The following is an 18,212-nucleotide window of genomic DNA, read 5'->3' as shown; positions in this document are numbered from 1 at the left end:
ACCCGAGATTCCCTGGCACAGAGTAGAGGTGAGCAGGGGATAATCCAAAAAGCCATTAGCCCATTAGCAGGTGATTTAGATGGTTCCTGACCAGCACAGGGCAAATCTGTCTCCTGGTGATTCCTAAAGCAATGGCTTCTAGAAGCACCATCCTCTAAATGAGGGGCGGGGAGCAGGTGGTGGATACATACAGCTCAAAGTGCTGGGCACATGCCTTGCAGCAATTAGGCCCCAGGTTTGATCCCCAGTACAAGGCCCCACCCTTGCCCCTAAACTGGGCCTGAGTAGCTCTCCATTGCCTGGACCAAACCCTGAGCTGTCTGACCTACACAGCCAGGCCAAGTAAGAGTGGTCCCCCAACCCCCTTAAGAACTGCTTGGGTCACTCCAAAATAAAAAATATAAGCACACTAAGCAAAAAAATATAATAGGGGACTGGAGAGACAGTACAGTGGGTAAGGTGCTTGCAAACATGGGTTTGAGCCTCAGCACCCAAGTCTGCCAGGAGTGATTCTAAGGACAGAGCCAGGAGTAAGCCCTGAGCATGGCTGGATGTGGCCCTCTGCCTCTAGCTCCCCCCCAAAACAAAAGAAAACAATTTTAAAAATTGGGGCTGGAGTGATAGCACAGCGGGTAGGGCATTTGCCTTGAACGCGGCCGACCCAGGTTTGATTCCCAGCATCCCATATGGTCCCCTGAGCACTGCCAGGAGTAATTCCTGAGTGTATGAGCCAGAAGTAACTCCTGTGCATCGCCAGGTGTGACCTAAAAACAAACAAACAAAAAAAATTGAGGAAGAGGATGGGGAGTGCATGACCCCTTGGAAGGGCCCAGAACCCTGTGCTTGCAGTGTCTTCTGGGAAACCTGGGTCTCTTGGGGGCTGAAGAACTGGGGTCAGAGGTGAGTCCGTCTGACCTCATTTGAGTCATTTGTGCCTTAGTGTCCTTATAGTTTTTGTTTTAGGGGTGGCTGTGCTCAGGGCTCACTCCTGGTTCTGTGCCCAGAGATCACTCTGGCAGGATTCAGGAGACCATATGGGGTGCAGGGGATTGAACCCAGGTCGGTCTCACACAAGGCAAGAACTCTTTTGCTGTATTGTCTTTCTAGCCCCTTGGTTTCCTGATCCTTCAGCTGGGCCCTGTTGCTTCCATGCTTGTGGGCAGCTGCTGTTTGAGCACACATCCCTGTGTGACCAGCCCTGTACCAGGAGATGCTGAGCCAGTGGCAACATCTGTCACTATCAGGAGACTGTTGAGTGCTACACTTGTGGGGTCCTCCCGGCAGAGTGAGGGTCTGACTGCTGGGGGGCTCTTGATGCTGTGGGGTGATACTAGGCCCACCTCTGAGGCTGCCAGCTGGTGACAAAGTGTTGCTGCTGCCCCACCCCCACGGGTGGAGATCAGTCACGGGTCAGGTGGCCTGACAGCTGTGCTGGACACCAGACGTGCGGGTGCCCCGAGGCCTCCTCCCAGATGCTCAGCCCCCCGAGGCAAGGGCCCATGTGTGAAGTGAGACAGCAGTTGGTTACCTCATATTAAACACATTGACAGTGCAGCCAGGTGGATCTCTGTTCCGCACCTGAGAAGTGGGGAGAAGTGGCTCCTTTCCCCTTGCCTCCTCCGTGGGCCTTGGGGGTTGGTGAGCAGGGCTAAGAAGTACAAGCCAAACACCATGGTGGAAGTCACCCACCATGCTACTCAGTGCCAAGGGGGTGCATGGGCCATGGGAGGTGGGCTATTGGGCCGGCCTTAGGTGTCCTTATATGTGGAGCAGCTTATAGGATTGGCCACACAGACTGTTCCCAGGGAAGTCCTGGGCCAGCCTGAGACTCTCACCCCATTCATACTCTTTCCATCTGGGGTCTCCTTTCTTCCACAACACCCCCAACATCTGACACATGTGTGCACTGGGGGTACAGACCAACCACGGATAGTACGGTGGGTAGGGAGCTTGCTTTGCACCGCATAGGGTCCCTGGAGCCCTGCCAGGAGTGATCCCTGAGCTCGGAGCCAGCTGAGTGTGACCCCAAAACAAATGTCCCTGGAGGGGACATAGACAGAGGAATGCAGGGTTGGAGAGGGAGAAGTGGCATGGAGAAGAGACAGGATGATGAATTGGGGAGAGGTTATATGTTTAACTGGGATGGGATGAAATAAGCCTCAGTAATATAGTAATATGGAATCATTTGAGCAAGATCTGGGTGGAGCAGGGGGTGGGAGCCATGTGGATATGTGGGGGAAGAGTGTGCCAAGCAGAGCAGCCAGTGCAAATGCCCTGGGGTGGAAAGTGTTCCGGGTAGGAAGAGCAGAGGCAATGAGCGGACAGAGGGCAGCAGCCATGAAGAAAGTCACCTGAGGCTTTGACAGTTGTTTGGTTTTGGTTTGGGGTCCATGGACCTGGCAGGGTTTACTCCTGGCTCCGAGCTCAGAGGTCACTTTTGGCAGGTCTCAGGGGACCCAAGGGTGCCTCAGGGGTGTTTGAACTTGAACTCAAGTGGGTTGTCTGCAAGGCAAGCACCCTTCCCACTCAAACTTTGCTCTGGTCCTGACAGTTATCCAATAAGAGGTGGAGGCATGGAGTGGGGGTGGGGCGCAGGCTGAGGAGGAATGTAGTGGTCCTGGTGCGGCACTCACAGAAGGCCTGCGTGTCAGGAAGGGGGAAGGGTCCCAGGGAATTTGGCTTGAGGAGCTGGCAGAACCAGGTCATTTGTGTCTAGCAGTACCGGAGGTGGGAGGACTGGGTACCAGGATGACCAGGTATGGTACACAAGGAGCTTGTGAGGCAGATGGGTATGGGAGTGGCTGTGCCAGAGCTGGATGTGTTCTCTGGAGTGGACCTAGCAGAGCTGTGCCTGCCCAGCTTGGTCGCCGAGCACTGAGCAGAGAGCTCTGCACTAGAAACCCTTGGTTTTTCATCCACTGCCTGTACTCACTTTCCTCATCTCCTCAGGACCTCTCTACCATCCTTCACACAGTGTGTGTGTGTGTGTGTGTGTGTGTGTGTGTGCGTGTGTGCGCGCGTGTGGTTGAGGCAGGGGCTCTTTAGGCCACAGTGTGGGAACATGTCTCAGTGCCCCTGGCTGGTTGGTGGTGTCCAGGAGGCGTTTATGGGCAGAGCTTCCTTGCACGTGCTGTATCCCGTGTCATGGCGTCCTTCTAACTCTGCAGGACTAGATCCCTGGGCTGGGTCAGCGCCCTGCCCCCCCTCCCCCCAGGCCTGCCCTCCTCCAAGGCTCTAGGACTCCTCAGGTCTGGATTGGATCAGATGTCCACTCTGCTGAAATTTCCAACTCCCCAGGGCAGGCCTGTGTCTGCCCTGCTCACCTCTCTATGTCTCTCCAGTGCATACCTGGGGCCTGACTTGAGTGGTGCTCAGTAACCTGGATAGATGGACGGACGGATGGATGGATGGACAGGTGTTTGAATAAATGGATGAATGAATGGATGGATGGATGGATGGATGGTGAAATTGAACTATTTGGGAATTCACAGAAGGTGGGGCAGCCTTGCAGAGTATTTTGTCAGTGCCTTGCTGGGTTGAGAACTGGCACTCACCAGGTAGCTGTGGCTGCGTTTGCCTGGCCACCATAAGGGTGCCTCACAAGGAGGTGGGGCTTTTGGGGGGTGCGGGTCACCTAAAGCCTCCTCTTCCATGCAGCTCTGGTTCCTGCACCACAGTGGAGGGATTTGCATTGCTAAAGGATTCACCAGGGAGCAGAGGAGCTGCTTCAGCCTTGTCTAGGAGGTTCATCGTTCACGTTAGGTTCGAAGCTTGGCTCTCAGAGAAGATGCCAGGGGCTAGGGAAAAGCACATTCCAGAGGAAGTGGGCAGTGGGCATTCTCCCCGACCTGCTCCAGGGCTCTTGGGTGCTCCACTGCTGAGATGACATTCGTAACAGTGAGCTCTGGGCTAGGAGTGGGGTGTGAGGAAGACCTCCCACTTTGTACTCAGCTTGGGAAGGTAGTGTGGACCCTGCTAGAGGACAGGTTTCTTCTCAAAGTGAAAAGAATATAAATGAGGCACTGGAGAGGTAGTCCAGGGCACGAGGTGAATGCCTCGCATGCAGTTCCATCCCTGGCACTGCGTATGGTTCCCTGAGCCCTACCAGTAATGATCCCTAAACACAGAGCCAGGAGTTAGATCCTGAACACAGCTGGGTATGGGCCCCCATCCCAATTTCTTTTTGAAGAGTGAAGGGACCAGAGAGAGAGAGACAGAGAGAGAGCGTGTACAGGGGTTAAGGTGCTTGCCTTGCACGTGGCAGATTCTCTTTCTATCCTTGACACTACATATGGTTCCCCGACCACGGCCGGGAGCACAGAGCCAGAAATAAGCCCTGAACATAGACTTCTGTGGCCCCCAAACCAAATTAATAAAAAGAATGTCTTATCTACACCCTATTTCATAAATCTTGGGACCAGGGTGTCCTATAGCCAAGTGGACAGAACCTGGGTTCTCATGCTAGCCTTTGCTGGCTTCAAATTCTGGTCCAGGGGCTGGAGTGATAGCACAGCGGGTAGGGTGTTTGCCTTGCACGCGGCCGACCCGGGTTCGATTCCCAGCATCCCATATGGTCCCCTGAGGACTGCCAGGGGTAATTCCTGAGTGCAGAGCCAGGAATAACCCTTGTGCATCGCCGGGTGTGACCCAAAAAAAAGCAAAAAAAAAAAATTCTGGTCCAGCACAGATGGTCTGTGCAGCTCTGGGTGGTGACTTCAGCCTCTGGGTATCAGAGTCTTTATCCCTGAAGCGGGACTGAGTTGGTCTGCCCCTCAGTGGGGCTGCTGTGGGCCTCAGGGTGACCGCAGCACCCCCACACAGAACCTTTCTCCCGCTCTGCTGCCTGCTGAGGTGGCAGCCCCTTTCCCAGTCCTGCCTGCCGGCTCTCCTCTAGGTGGATGTATCCCGGACTGTTTCCAGAAGACTCCGTAGGCTGCAAGAAAGTTCTGTAAGGAGCTGGTGCCAGGCTCGGGGTCAGTGAGAAGGGCTCCTGGTAGAGAGGAGGAGAGGAGGCTAAGGCCCAAGAACACAGCTGGCCCTGGTACACTGAGTGCCCAAGTCTTGCTCCTCCTCTCCGGTGTCTGATTTCCTCTGGGGGGGTGGGGGGGTGCTGCCCTATCCCAGAGGGGTCCCTGCGGAGGAGCAGAGAGTCCTAAGGGGGTCTCTGTCCTTCTCAAGGCAGGAAGCCAAGTTGGGGACACACACAGAGGATGGCTATTTGTGGATCAGCAAGGATTTGACTCATTCTGGGGGGTGGGGAGGATGAGCAGAGGGGAGACGGGGCCATGTGAATCAGAATCTGACCGGAGAGCCGGGTGGCACATGCACGGGCCCTGGCTTGGCCCTCCACTGTAGCTCCAGCTACTGGTGTGGGGCAGGAGCCGGCCACTGTAACTCCCGACCTGCCCCGACACCTCTGGAGCCTCGCCTGCAGCCTCGTTCTGCAGCCCTGAAACCAGGCTCGGCTGGACCCCTCCGCCTTTCACAGCACCCGCATGTCTGCGTCCTGAGGCCAGACTCGCTGAAGCTCTGTGGATCCCTTGGCCCAGTGGGCCCAGGGAAGGGTCACAGACCCAGTGTGCCTGACATTCTGGGGCAGAGAAGGAGGTGCTGCAGGCTCCAAAATGCCACGATGTATGTCTGTGACTGGGGTAGGTAGTCCGGGCCTGGGGAGCAGCCGAGTGGATGGCAGAGACACAGCAACCTAGCTGGGGTCTTTGCTTTGCCCAGAGAGGCTTTAGCTGGCTCCTGGATGCCTCCTGTCATGGCCAGGACCCAGCTCTGGACTGCTGGGAGGTTCGCCAGATACCTGGGGCGGACACTTTGGAGACCCCATAATGACCAGGACAGATGAGAGGGAGGATCCCCCCGGCCACAATAGTCTGAAAATCGACTGTCAAATGTCATGTGTGGGAAACTGAGGCACAAAGGGATGCTGGCCCCCGAATCCACACGTTTCAGGGGCAGGAGGAGGTGTGGGGACAGAGTGACGGGGGAGGCTCAGGATGGAGCATGCCCGCCTGCACTTTGGCCTTGCTTCTTGGAAGTGGTGGCGCGCCAGCACCGGAGGGCCATGAATTATGCAGGGAAGCCACAGCCGGGCAGGCCGTCATAAGTGAGCTTTAATAATTCATCCACGAGGAGCTCAGGAAAGGGAGGGCCTCCCGGGCCACCCCTGGGGCTGGCTCTGCACACCCCCCACCCCTCCACAGGCTTCCCCTGGCCAGCCCTCCACCTGGCCCTGCGGCCAGCCACACGCCGATTAGGGCAGGGAGGGCGTCTGACTGGGGGATGCGTTCCCACAGCGGATGGCCTGTTCTTCCAGGCTGGAGACCAGGAACCTCCTCCCTCGGGCTCCTGGCCAGGCAGGGAGATCTGAAGGTGTCCGGGCTGAAAGAGTAACCCCAGGAGGACACGAGACCCATTGCTGCTGGGGGGCAGCTTACCACTGGGGGCTGCAAGGTGACTTCCTGTTTGTGGGCAGTGACCTGAGGAGGTAAGAGGGGCCATGGGAGGAGTATCTGGGCTGGACGGTGCCGGTGACAGGTTAGGCTTGGGATTGGGGTTTGAGTTGAGCTTGGGGTTAGAGGTAGGGGTAGGATTAGGGGGTATATTGTGTTTTTAGTTTGGGGTCACACACGGCGGTGCTCAGGGTTACCCTGGCTCTGTACTCAGGGATCACTCCTGGCTGGGGTCGGAGGACCATGTGTGGGACCAGGGATACAAACTGGGGCTGGCTGCGTGCAAGGCAGGTGCCTAACCCCCTGTCGTCCCTCTCTGCCCGCCTCTGGAGCCAGATGAAAGCACCAGGGTGACAGGAGGGATGCAGCCCTGACAGGACACAGGCTTCCTGTGGGACAGAAGCCAGAGGCCAGTGAGCTGGCAGGTCACTTGTCCCTGGACAAGTGTTGGAGGACAGAAGGGTGGCAGGTCGAGGCTGATTTAGGCAGGCGGGAAGAGGTTGCCAGGCTTGCTTGTAGGTTAGGTGGGGGTGTGAGAGAAGCTCCCGCCCAAACCGAGGAACTGCTGTTAGCTGAGCCCTCAAAGGGGAGTGAGGTGGGGAGAATGCGAGTGAGGACCTGGGTGCGGCTGGGGTCTCAGTGTTGGACGTGTTTGGTGCAGGCAGCCGTGCCACAGGGCATGGGGGCACACAGGCCTGACTTCCTGAGGAGGGCATGCTGGCGCACACTGGTGTTCAGGGCCGTTGCCTCAGTTTCCATTCTGAGACTCGGATATGCTCGGAGTCTCTGGTGACTGTGGGGATGATTGTGCCCATCTCCCTGTGGGTCCCTGCGAGATGGGCTCCGGGGTGCCACCCAAGCAGGACAGCCGCCATCAGCCCTCCTGGGAAGCAGAGCATCATATGACCTGGCCGAGAGGAAGCTGGAGCTGGGCCAGTAAGCAGGGCCGGGGAAAGAGGTCAGCAGCCCCAGTGTGCCCCCCCACACCAGCTCTTCCTGCTCCCCCCAGCCTCCCTCGCAGCCTCCAGAGACCCCGGGACAGACTGCCCAAGGAAGCTAAGCTGGAGTGACCATCCTTAGGGGCTTCTCCCTGCTGCTGGGAGACCCTGGAGCGGTGTCTGTCAGGGCTTGGTGCCTCAGCAGGTAGAATGACCCCATGTGCACACCCTTTGCAGCCTCCATTCACTTTCTAGGCTGTTCCCTGAGGTCCAGAGAAGCCAAAGGCCGGATCCAGGTCATAGGCCAACCTTGGGAGCGACTGAAGCCAGGCTCGTGTGGGCATTCCACACTGTCCACACACGGCCAGGAAAAGTCTTCCTCGCTTGGCCTTCTCCAGGCAGTTCTCCCTGATTGCCCACTCACCTGCACTGACGATGGGGACTGAGGCAGAGGCTGTGTGACCTGGGCCCAGGGGGGCTGCCAGTCCAGGGGAGGCTGACTCCTGTCTCCAGGCCTTCTTCCCTCCACTCGCCCTCTGCCGCCCTCTGCCGTCAGCCCCTCAAGGAGTAAACACCGGGTGGAAGGTGCCCTGATCAGAGCCAGGTGATTATCCACCGTTAGTTAGTCTGAGGGAGGAGGCATAGACTTGCTCCTCCTACAAGAGCCGACTAGAGAGTGGGGCAGGGGCCCAGGACACGTGCCTTGGGGCTAGTGGATTTGGATTCTTTCACCTTCTGCTGCGCCAGCCTCTCCCCAGCCCCTGGGGTCCTGTGACAAGGGCTCTGGCTTCCTCCCTGCATGCTCAGGAGGGGAGGGTGCATGTGGACGCTGCTTTAGGGTGTCTTGTTCCTTACACCAGGGTCCCCTTAGTGAATCACAAGTTGGTCAAAAATGGGCCCCTTTGGGAGCCAAAGCGATAGTAGAGTGGGTAGAGCGTTTGTCTTGCACACGGCCAACCTGGATTTGATCCCCAACATCACATATGGTCCCCCGAGCCTGCCAAGAGTGATTCCTGAGTACAGTGCCAAGAGTAAGCCCTGAGAACTGCTGGGTGAGGCCCTAAAACAAACAAACAAACAAACAAAAACAGGGAAACAAGGGGTCCCTTTGAACCCTGTTCCTGCGGGCGGGTGGAAGGGTGGGCGGCTCTTGTGACCAGGAGCCTGGATCTCATAAGTCAACAGTGCAAGCATGTCCCCTCACCTGGGCCTGGGCCCCTCCTGCCAGTCCACACACCCCTTCGGGGTCTGTGTGGGCTGATAAGTTTCTGAGCCCCAGCTCTGATCTCCGTGACACCTACTGACTCTCAGGAGCATGTGACCTTGACCAGATTTTGCCCCCTGCAGCCTGGTCATCCCATGATCAAACTAGGCCAGAGGGCCATACCCTATAGCTTTGAGCCCCAAAGATGCTGTGGCTTGAGGGTCTTCATTCATGGGAGCAGGCCACTGTCATGTGACCAGGGAAGTATGGGGAGGGGCAAGGTCCTGCCCTGCCCAGGGCTTCTCCCGGGCACTTCTCTAGGGGTCTCAGCAGCAGCATGAAGCTGTGCTGGAGCATCCACGGATGCACCAGCCTGGGGTGGGGGTGAGGGGGAGTTTCTAACCTCCTGGCCAACTCGGGTCCTTTCTGTCTCCACTTTGCTGGTGGGAAAACTGAGGCCTCAGAGCAGATCTGGTACGAGGTCTCAGAGCAGCCAGGCCTGATGTAGGCACTGACACCCGTGTGGTCAGGGAGGTGGCTCTGGAGATGTCCTCACCCTGCAGGGTAGCCACTCACCTGGGGGGCTGGGGCCTAGGGGAGGGACTGACCCTGCTCCACACCTTTTTGACCGTGTCCAGATTGCTCATTGAGGTTTGAGTGACTGAACCCAAGGTTTGTAGCATGCATCCTCTCTGGGGACAAGGTAGAGGCCTCCTGACCCTCAGCCCGTTATCTCCGCTGGTGGAGGTCAGCCTAGCACAGAGACCCTCTAGCCCAGGCTCGCTCGCTCTCTCTCTCTCTCTCTCTCTCTCTCTCTCTCTCTCTCTCTCTCTCTCTCTCTCTCTCTCTCTCTCTCTCTCTCTCTCTCTCTCCCCCTGTCCCTTTCTCCCCACCTCTCTGGGTTTTGCTTTTGGGTTTTAGTGTGTGTGTGTGTGTGTGTGTGTGTGTGTGTGTGTGTGTCTACACCCAGTGGTGTTCAAGAGTTTCTCCTGGCTCTGAGCTCAGGGATCAGTCCTGGCAGTGCTCTTGGAACCGTAGTCGTGCCGGGGCTTGAACCTGGGTCGGCTGTGTGCAAGGCAAGTGCCATACCCACTGTACTATGGCTCCGACCCCTGCCCCAGCTCTCCTGGGCTTGCTTTACACCCGTGTCTCCCTGTCTGTCTCTCCAGCCCACCACCTGCTCCTGCTTCCTCTTTCTCCTTCAGAAGACTAAGAAAGGGGGCTGGAGCGATAGCACAGTGGGTAGGGCATTTGCCTTGCACGCGGCCGACCCGGGTTCGATTCCCAGCATCCCATATAGTCCACCGAGCACCACCAGGAGTAATTCCTGAGTGCAAAAGCCAGGAGTAACCCCTGAGCATAGCTGGGTATGACCCAAAAAGCAAAAAAAAAAAAAAAAAAAAAAGACTGAGAAGGTATCAAGGTGGGAGGTGGCAGGCCAGCTGAAATATAATCGGAATGATTAAATAGCACTTTATTTTAAACCCAGAGTTGCCTCCCCCAGAGCTGGGAGAATGATTGGCCCAACTTGTCGCAAAAGAAGCAAGAGATCCATTGCCCCCCACCCCCATTGCTAATTTGGGTCTCTGTGCCCTTGGAAGGAAGTGGCCACCCCACACTGTGCCCCTACCCCCTCACCTGCCCCAGCCTTGCCCTGTGCCACCCCCGGCCCCCCGCCTCACCTGCTGTTCTATCCCAGCGCCCCCACGCATGCACACCAATGGCCCTGCAGAGCCGAGGGCAGCCGTCAGCCCTGCCCTGTGGAACGGGTGGTTCAGGTAGTTCCGGTGGAGGCAGGAGGGGACGAGAGGAGTAAGAGGCCCCTAGTGCAGGGCATTTGTGGCAAAAATACGTCAGGGGAGTGGTGGGAGGGGGCAGAGGTTGTGGTAGGGTCCTGGGCCTTTGCACTACCAAGCTTGGCCTCTCTTGGGCCTCCCCTGTCTCCTCATGAGCGACCCCCCCACCCCACCCCTCCTGTCCAGCTGTGCCTGCCCCTCTGAGGGGTCCAGCCGCCCACACCCACCCATGCCCTCTGAGGGGGCGCCTGCAGTGTCACCTGTCTCTGGTTTTTTGATTTGTTTAATTATAGATGAGTTTTCTGCATAATTTATTCCAAAAGCCTGGATTATACTGTACAATTAAATCACATTCTGATCAACAACTTCACATATAAAATTAACAACTGGCAACAGTTTAATCTATGCCACTGCATCTGCCTGCAGATTCTCTTCCACCCCCCCACTCTCCCTGGCCCCCTCCCTGCCTGCCCCCCAGCCCTTTTCCAGCCCTCTCTCTCCTCTGGGCACCCCAGGTGAGCCTGCTCGGCTGTGTCCTGTCACCTCACACTCCATGACTGCCCTGGCGTTATGGTGACACCCTCTCTTCCTCCAGTCCTCCTCTTAGACCTCCTCTAGTTTCTGAAGGTGGCCTGGAGGCCAAGGCCTGGCGGCTCACACTAGGTAGGGGTCACCTGCTGCAAGGCTGCCCTTCTCCCATGAGACCCCGACTCAGCTCACAGACCGGGAGCAGGGGGTGAAAGGGGGCACTGGGGGTACCTCAGTACCCTGCCCCCAACTGCAGGACTCCCGGGAAACCTGAGCACTGGCCGGCCTGTGCCTGGGAGCTCCCAGCCCACGGGACGGTCCAGACTAGGCTGACACTCACCATGTCCCTGGACTTGTCTGTGACCCCATTGGTCACTGCTGCCCCGCTGGTCACTGTTACCCTGCCGGTCACTGTCATCCTGTTGGTCACTGTCATCCTGCTGGTCTCTTTCACCCTGCCAATCACTGTCACCCGCTGGAAAGCCCAGGGGCTAGGGGCCTCAGGGTCCCAAGCTCACCCAGCCGGCAGCCCTGGCCTCTCTGGCGTCCACCTAATCTTGAAGTTTGGAGCCAGGAGACCAGGGTTAGTGCCCCGGCTGACTTTGCCGCACACCCCTTGCCCAGGCCCTGAGTTTCCCGAGGTCAGGGCCCTTGCCCCCCAGACCAGGTGATGCCAGGCTCATTCAGCTGTTTGTGCCTCCCAGACGCCTGTCCCTTGGTCCTCGAGACACTTGGAAACAAGCTGCGTCCTCTCAGTGCAAAATTTGGAAACCCCCATAGGGTGTGTGTGTGTGTGTGTGTGTGTGTGTGTGTGTGTGTGTGTGTGTGTGTGTGTGTGTGCTGTGGATGGGTGGGCCTCACATCACAGCACCCTCTGAGCTGGCCCAGGCCAATGGGCACCCCGCCAGCATTTCGCCACCTTGCTTTAACTCCACGGGCCCACGCGTCTTGATGCTGCCCCATGCTTTAACCCTCCCTCGCCTTCCCACCCCCAACCTCCAGCCTGGCTCCACCAGGCTGCAGTGTGGGGGGCCTTCTCAGGCCCCAGGGCAGGAGGCTGTAGGGGGCTTCCGGACCCCTGGTCTCTCAGCTCCCATGTGCCACCCGTTGGGAGCTTGTGCTGGGACACCAGCCAAACCCTGGGACCCACCGAGTCATGTCCTTGTGCTGATAAAGCGATTTATCTGTCATGTTCTTTTAGCTCTCGGACACACGAGCTGCCTTCCTAATTGAGCTTGGGGTAAGTGAAGGCTCAGAGCCTCTCTTCCCTGGACAGTGCACGGGGCTGGGGGGCCACCCACCCCCAGAATGTATCCTGCAGCCCGTGGACCCTCCCAGCTGGTGTGGGAGTGGAGAAACTGGGGCAGGTGGAGCGAGTGTTTGTGTCTAAGGAAGAAATGGACTTTATGCTGAGAATTGAAAATAGCCTTAGATGAAACGATGGCCCTCATGAAAATAATGTGTTGTCTGAGCAAAATGAAAAGTTGGCATCCGTGTCTCTTCTCCCAATTAATTTACTTTGACTTCTCTGAAATCCTCAAGCAGAGCTTCAGAGCTGCTCTGGAAGGAGACAGCAGCTTGGGGTTGAATTGGTGATGTGCTGGCAAGTGTTTCCAGTCCATTTTCTGGAGGGAAAACCGAGATTTTTGTCTGAGCCTGCATTTTCCTCTCTGGCCCATTTCAGATTCCCACAGCGAGGACCCCAACACGCTCTGGGGCCCTGTTCTGGGTTCAACCACTCCCCCAGCTGCATCCTGGAATCTTTCTTTGTGCCTCTGTTTTCTTGTGTAAATTGGGGGTGAGTGGTTTGCCTCTTTGTGACTGAAAGGAGAGGGCAGGTGACCGCTGGCACCACACCTAGAGTGAGGTGGGTGCCCTCTTTGTTCCAGGCAGCTCTGTGATCAGCTTCTGTTCCCCAAGGCAGAGAACGGCCAAGGCCTGCTTAGGGCCATGGCAGTGCTAATGGTTTGCTGGAAATCAGCTCCTTGTCCTTGCCCGCTCATATGCCACCTGCCTAGCTAGATGTAGGATGGTGTGGCAGCCCCCCTGGGCTCTGTCTCAGGAGCACAAAACCACCACCTGTCACTGTCCTCTGCAGCCAGGGCCCAGCATCACCTCCCGGTGGCCAGGAGCCGGGGCTAAGCAGGCTCTCCGTTTGCCCTCCTATAGCTGGTGGATGAGGGCTCCTGGCCCCTCAGAGTCTGACCTGCTGCCTGACCGCTGCCCCAGCTAGGGGTCTACATTTCCCTGTGGTGGGGAACGGAGGTGGGCCTCCGCGTGTGGCTCAGCCAGCAACAAACTGAAGCCACTTCCTCTTTCTTTTGATGTTGATTTTTTTTCCCCCATCACGGTCCTGACATTCAGCTTAGCAAATTGCAATTAGTGATCCGCCCGCCTCCTGCTCTGAGTTCCCATGCCAACCATCCAGGGCACATACAATGGCACAGACCCAGCCCCCAGCCCCCGGCCTGAAAAGGGGAAGGTGGGCTGAGGGCCAGAGGAGAGGCTTGGGTTCTTCTGACCCTGGAGCTAGCCAAGTCCTGGCTCCAAGGGGCACGGGGAAGACGGGGCAGGTTGTAGGCCCAAGCCAGGTGCTGGGGCCAAACACAATCTCTCAGACCCGTGGCTCCTCACTCCAGGCTGGGGGACTGGCGTTCCCCCACGCCCTTGCCCCGTGGCTGTGTCTTTGCATTTGGTGGTGCTCCTCCGTGAGCCCTGCTGTGGGTCAGGCGTCAGGGACAGCAGGGTGCCTTTCAGATGTGGGGGCAGAGGCGCCGGCCACAGCAAAGCACCTGTGGCAGCGTATTGGTGCTCCGACCCCGGCAAGTCAGCATGCGATTGTGCTTACCCCGCACCCGCATGACCTGAAGTTGGAGGAGGGTGTCATAGGTCAGGACTCTGTGGCTCCTTCCCAGACATTGACCAGTTCAAGGGTGCAGGCTGAGCACCCAGAGCTCGTGTCCTTTCTGCCTACTTGCAAAGACCCCTGGGCAGCCCCCTGGGATCCTCTGCTCTGTGCCCCGTGAGGTGGGCCTAGAAGACACCGGGATGGGGGAAGCGGCGCCTGGGGAGCATCCTTGGGAAGATCTGCTCATGGGGCGGCTGAGGGGTTCTGAGCTCCCAGGAGGGGGCGATGGGTGGGGCTCACACCAGGCATCCACGGTGTCTGTCTTCCAGGAAGGGCACGGCTGGTGAGCTCTCGCCTCAGCATAGACAAGGCGCGGAGGGCAGGGCCACGCCTGGCGGTGGCAGCAAGGCTGCCCACCTCCCCCCAACCCCCCTCCCTGTCCCCAGCAGCCCTCCACCTGCTTCACTCACACGCCCTCCTCCCTGCCTCCGGCGTCCCCCTGTGCAGGGCAGCAGCATCAAGGACTGGCTGCTCATGCTGAAATAGAGGCTCCCTGCAGGCTGCTCGCAGACACCATGCCGGGCGCCTTTAAACCCAGTCCTCTGTCCTCGAGGCCCGAGGGGCCTGGCCGCGAGGTCACCGCTTCAAGGGGAATCACAGCACACGGCCTTTGTCCCTCTCGAGTGGAAACCGCACTCTTCCAGGCCGGTTGCTCTGCTCACCCCTGGGTGGCCCAGCCGGGCTGTTCCGGTGCCTGGTGGGTCCCCTTGACTCCTCTCTCCTCTCTGCATGCAGGATGCAGCACTGGGCCCGGCGCCTGGAGCAGGAGATCGACGGCGTGATGCGGATCTTCGGGGGCGTCCAGCAGCTCCGTGAGGTAAGTCTGTCTTCCGCCACTTCCCTTCCCTTCCGGGACCCTCTTGCGAGTGGCTCTGGGGGCAGGGCTGATGGAGAAGGAGCCAGGAAGGCTTGGCATTGTTCAGGACCCCACCTGTTGGACAGGGAGGTGGGGAAATGGGGGGCGCCCCTTTTTGGGACTCAGTCAAGCCGTCCCCCAGGCAGCTGGCGTCAGGACCAGGGGCTTTCTCGGGCTTTGGGGAGGTGGGGGTCAGTGTTGGAGTTGCTGTGTCCAGCGGTTGGTGAATGCTCTGTCCACATAGGAGCGGAGAGAGCAGGGTTGCCGCTCAGGGCGCTGGAGCCGGAGCCCGTGGAAAGCCCGTTGGAGGATGAGGGATCGGGGGGTGGGATGGGTGATTGATTAGGCACGAGCAGCCACATTCATCCTGGGAGATTATGTTAATGTTTGAAATAGTGATGTGAAGAGCAGGCCATCCGTCACCCCCAGAGGCTGCAAAATGTGTCTCTGTCAGGACAAGGGCTCCTGAGCCGTCACTCGCTCAGAGGGTGGAGTGGTGGGGGTGAGACGCCCATGGGGCCTGAAATGTGTGGCCAGGGACTCTGGCCAGGAGGTACTGGCCAGAGAATCTTGCCAGACTGATGGGCCCCAGAAGAGCAAACGGCGTTAGCGTTACTGGTTCACTCCACTCTGCCACTGTGTCCCTCTTGGTCAGGGTCATAAGATATTATTGGGGGAACGTGAGGTGGGCAGGTACCTGGGTGTCACCTCAGACTTTTTTCCAGGTTCTGCTTACAGCAGGGAGGGAATGGGGTACAGCGAGTGTGTTGTTACTAGAAGTGGGTGTAGGCACAAGATGGGGCTGGCACTGTGGGGGGAGGGGAGGTCCGGACCCCGGAGCCTCTCTTGCCGGGGGCTCTCTCGTCACTGACCCAGCCTCTCCCTTCCCCGGCTGCGGGGCTTGAATCGTGGTAACCCCCATCCCACCCCCTTCCTGCGAACTCCCCGTGACTCAGCGGCACTGGAGGCCGGCAGCGCTTCCCAGAGAAGGCTTGGTAGGAAATGCTGTTCCGGAACAGAAGTCAATTTGTGCTCAGGAATAGCACCCGGCATCAGCGAAGCTCTGAGAGGGCACTGCCAAGCACAGCCGCGTAGGTTAACGGAGAAGAAGCAAGAGCTTCTGGAATGTTCGTTGTGTGCCGGTCCAGATTCTGGGGGTCTGAAAATGTAGCCCAGGCCAGGAGGGATGCAGGCACCTCCAAGAATCTCCCTCTTAAGCTCAAGCACATTTCTTTTATAATTGTGAGGGGCAGCTCAGAGCCTGGAGCTTCCCAGTGAGGAAGGGCTGAACCCTTTGCGGCTGAGGGGTGAGTCCGCCTCGGGTGGGTTCCCCCCCCCCCCCCGCTCCCCGCCATGGCCTCCCTCTCACGCTCAGCTGTGGCCCGGACACAGGCGGGAGGGCTGGCTGGAGGAAGAGGTGGTGAGAATGGCAGGGGAGTGCACAGACCAGTCACCCCTTTTCTAGGAATCGCATCTGGATTGATGGTTTCCCCCCACTAGGGTGTCTTGTCCCCTTCTGTACTGATGGGAGTTGAGTGATCCCAAAGACTTGCAGCCCTGAGCACATCCTGCCCAGCCCAGTAGTCGGTAGGGGAGGGGGTGTGGACCTGGGCTCTGGCTCCTGCCCAGGGCGCTGCTCCTCCTCGGGTTGTTTCCTCCCTGCGAGCCTGAGCTCAGGATGAGCCTGTGGTTGAGGATCTGGGCCAGAGCGGGGCTGACCAGCGGCAGGGCGGAGAAGTGCTGAGCTGGCGTTCCGGGCGCCTCCTGGCACCCCTTTGCCTGCTCCCCAGCAGCTCTGTCCTGTTCCAGTTTCTCTTGCCTGCTCCCTCGGCCTCTTTCTTCCCCCTGACAGTTCTGGGGGTGCTTCCTGACCCAAGGTGCTCTGGAGGGGCGGGAGGAGGGAGCAGGTGGAGTTCTAGGATGACCTCGTGGGAGTAGGAGGCACCCCAGCAGCCACTGGCCTCACCTGACTCCCGGGTGAAAGCAGCAGGAGGGGGCCATGTGCCAGCCTGAGCCCAGCGCGGGTGGATCAGTGGAGGGTCGCTGCCATGACCCTTGACATCAGCTCTGCCTGGCTGATGAGGCTCCTTCCTGGGGTCCTTCCTAGGGTGCCCAGATTAGAACTGTCCCTTGCAGCTGGGATAATTCTGGCATCGAGGACCACGCAGGCATCTTCCCCTGCCTGGATGCCCCCTCCTCCGGACCCTCAGGGAGCATTTTCCTGAGACACTTTCCTCCTCCAGTGGACCCCCCACAGTGCTGCGGAGATACAAGCAGTAGCCCTTTCATAGGCTGGAAATGCATATCAGTGCAGTGGGGGGGGGGGCTGTCCATAAAGACCCCATCCCAGAGTCCCTACTTGGAAAGTGCTCCCAGTGGCCCAGTACTCATGTGCTGTCGCCACTCCCTTTCTTAGGCAGATGCTGAGCCAGCCCTCCTGGGGACCCCGATCCTCACCCACTCCTGCCTCAAATAGACCACAGAAGTGTGGGTCTCTACTGAAGTCTGCCCCCCACCCCAGAGACCCTGGAAGCTGAGTGAGGTCTTCTGCACCCCTCCCCTCCCCTCCCCCACCAGCACCATATTGTCCCCATCCTGGAGAGGGAGAGCAGGGAGCATATGCTTGGGTTCCGAGCTCATCTGCATAATGAGGCTGATCAGGGATGAATAATTCATCAGGTGCCTGGGGGTGGGGGGCGCATCGTGGAGGCTGTGGCGATGGGCCCATCTCTCCACTCTGGGACCCAGGTCACCCCACAAGCTAGAACCAAGGACCTACCCCTTCTGGGCAGGTGTCCGGGAAGCAGGGGAGCAGCTCTGGGGAGCTGTGGGGAGGCCACACAGTGGCGAGAGATAGGAGTCAGAAGTGAGGGGATTCAGCAACTCCTCAGGTGCCCCAGTCCCACCTTGGGTAGTTGATGTGGGCGAGGCCCCATCCTGTGGGGTCCTACAGAGGGAAGGAGGGAACCCTCTGCGGGAGCAGTTCAGGGCAGGGCAGGAACACAGGCCTGGATCCTAGAAGACTCAATCCCAGAATGGACCGTCTGCACCTTCCCCAGTCTGCCTCAATGACCCCCCAAGGACCCCCACCCCAGTTTTGCTGCTGGAGAGCCTACCCACAGCCCGGCGGCCCCAGCTCCCAGGCCAGCGTGTGTCCAGCTGCAGCCTGGGATGGGGGACTCCTGTGGCCCTGTCAGACAAAGGGAACAAAGGGTCCACACTGCCCTCAGCTCTGACCAACCCACACACCTGGGCGGGGGTGGGGAGAAGGATGGAGCAGTCCCTGGAGCAGCCATGCTGACCCTCCAACCACAGAGTGGAGCCCCAAGATGGTTCTGGAAATGTCCTGGACCCCACATGGTTTTCTCCTGTGCTCTCCGGACCATCGTGAGGACTCGGTGGCTGCGTCTGTGCCGGCAGGAGTGGTGTTTCTGAACCAGCCCCAGCCCATCTTGCCTGCCCCCGGCCATCCCCGCGCGCCGTCTGCTCGGCGCTCCCCGGGAATGTGTAATTAATATTTG

At 58.6% G+C, this 18,212-nt stretch overlaps 1 protein-coding gene across 3 annotated transcripts in view; it reads left to right on the top strand.

Moving 5' to 3' along the window:
* Window positions 1-18,212, top strand: part of CACNA2D2 (calcium voltage-gated channel auxiliary subunit alpha2delta 2) — a 136,473-nt gene that overhangs the window by 11,595 nt on the left and 106,666 nt on the right. For all 3 annotated transcript variants that reach the window (XM_055136517.1, XM_055136518.1, XM_055136519.1), the window contains exon 2: window positions 14,571-14,652. In XM_055136517.1, the coding sequence (XP_054992492.1) occupies window positions 14,571-14,652 (82 nt within the window). The remainder of the gene's footprint in view (window positions 1-14,570; window positions 14,653-18,212) is intronic.

The sequence above is a fragment of the Sorex araneus genome, chromosome 4, assembly GCF_027595985.1.
Source record: "Sorex araneus isolate mSorAra2 chromosome 4, mSorAra2.pri, whole genome shotgun sequence".
Taxonomy (NCBI): domain Eukaryota; kingdom Metazoa; phylum Chordata; class Mammalia; order Eulipotyphla; family Soricidae; genus Sorex; species Sorex araneus.
Note: the sequence above shows the minus strand (reverse complement) of the source record. Positions and strands in the feature narration are given on the sequence as shown.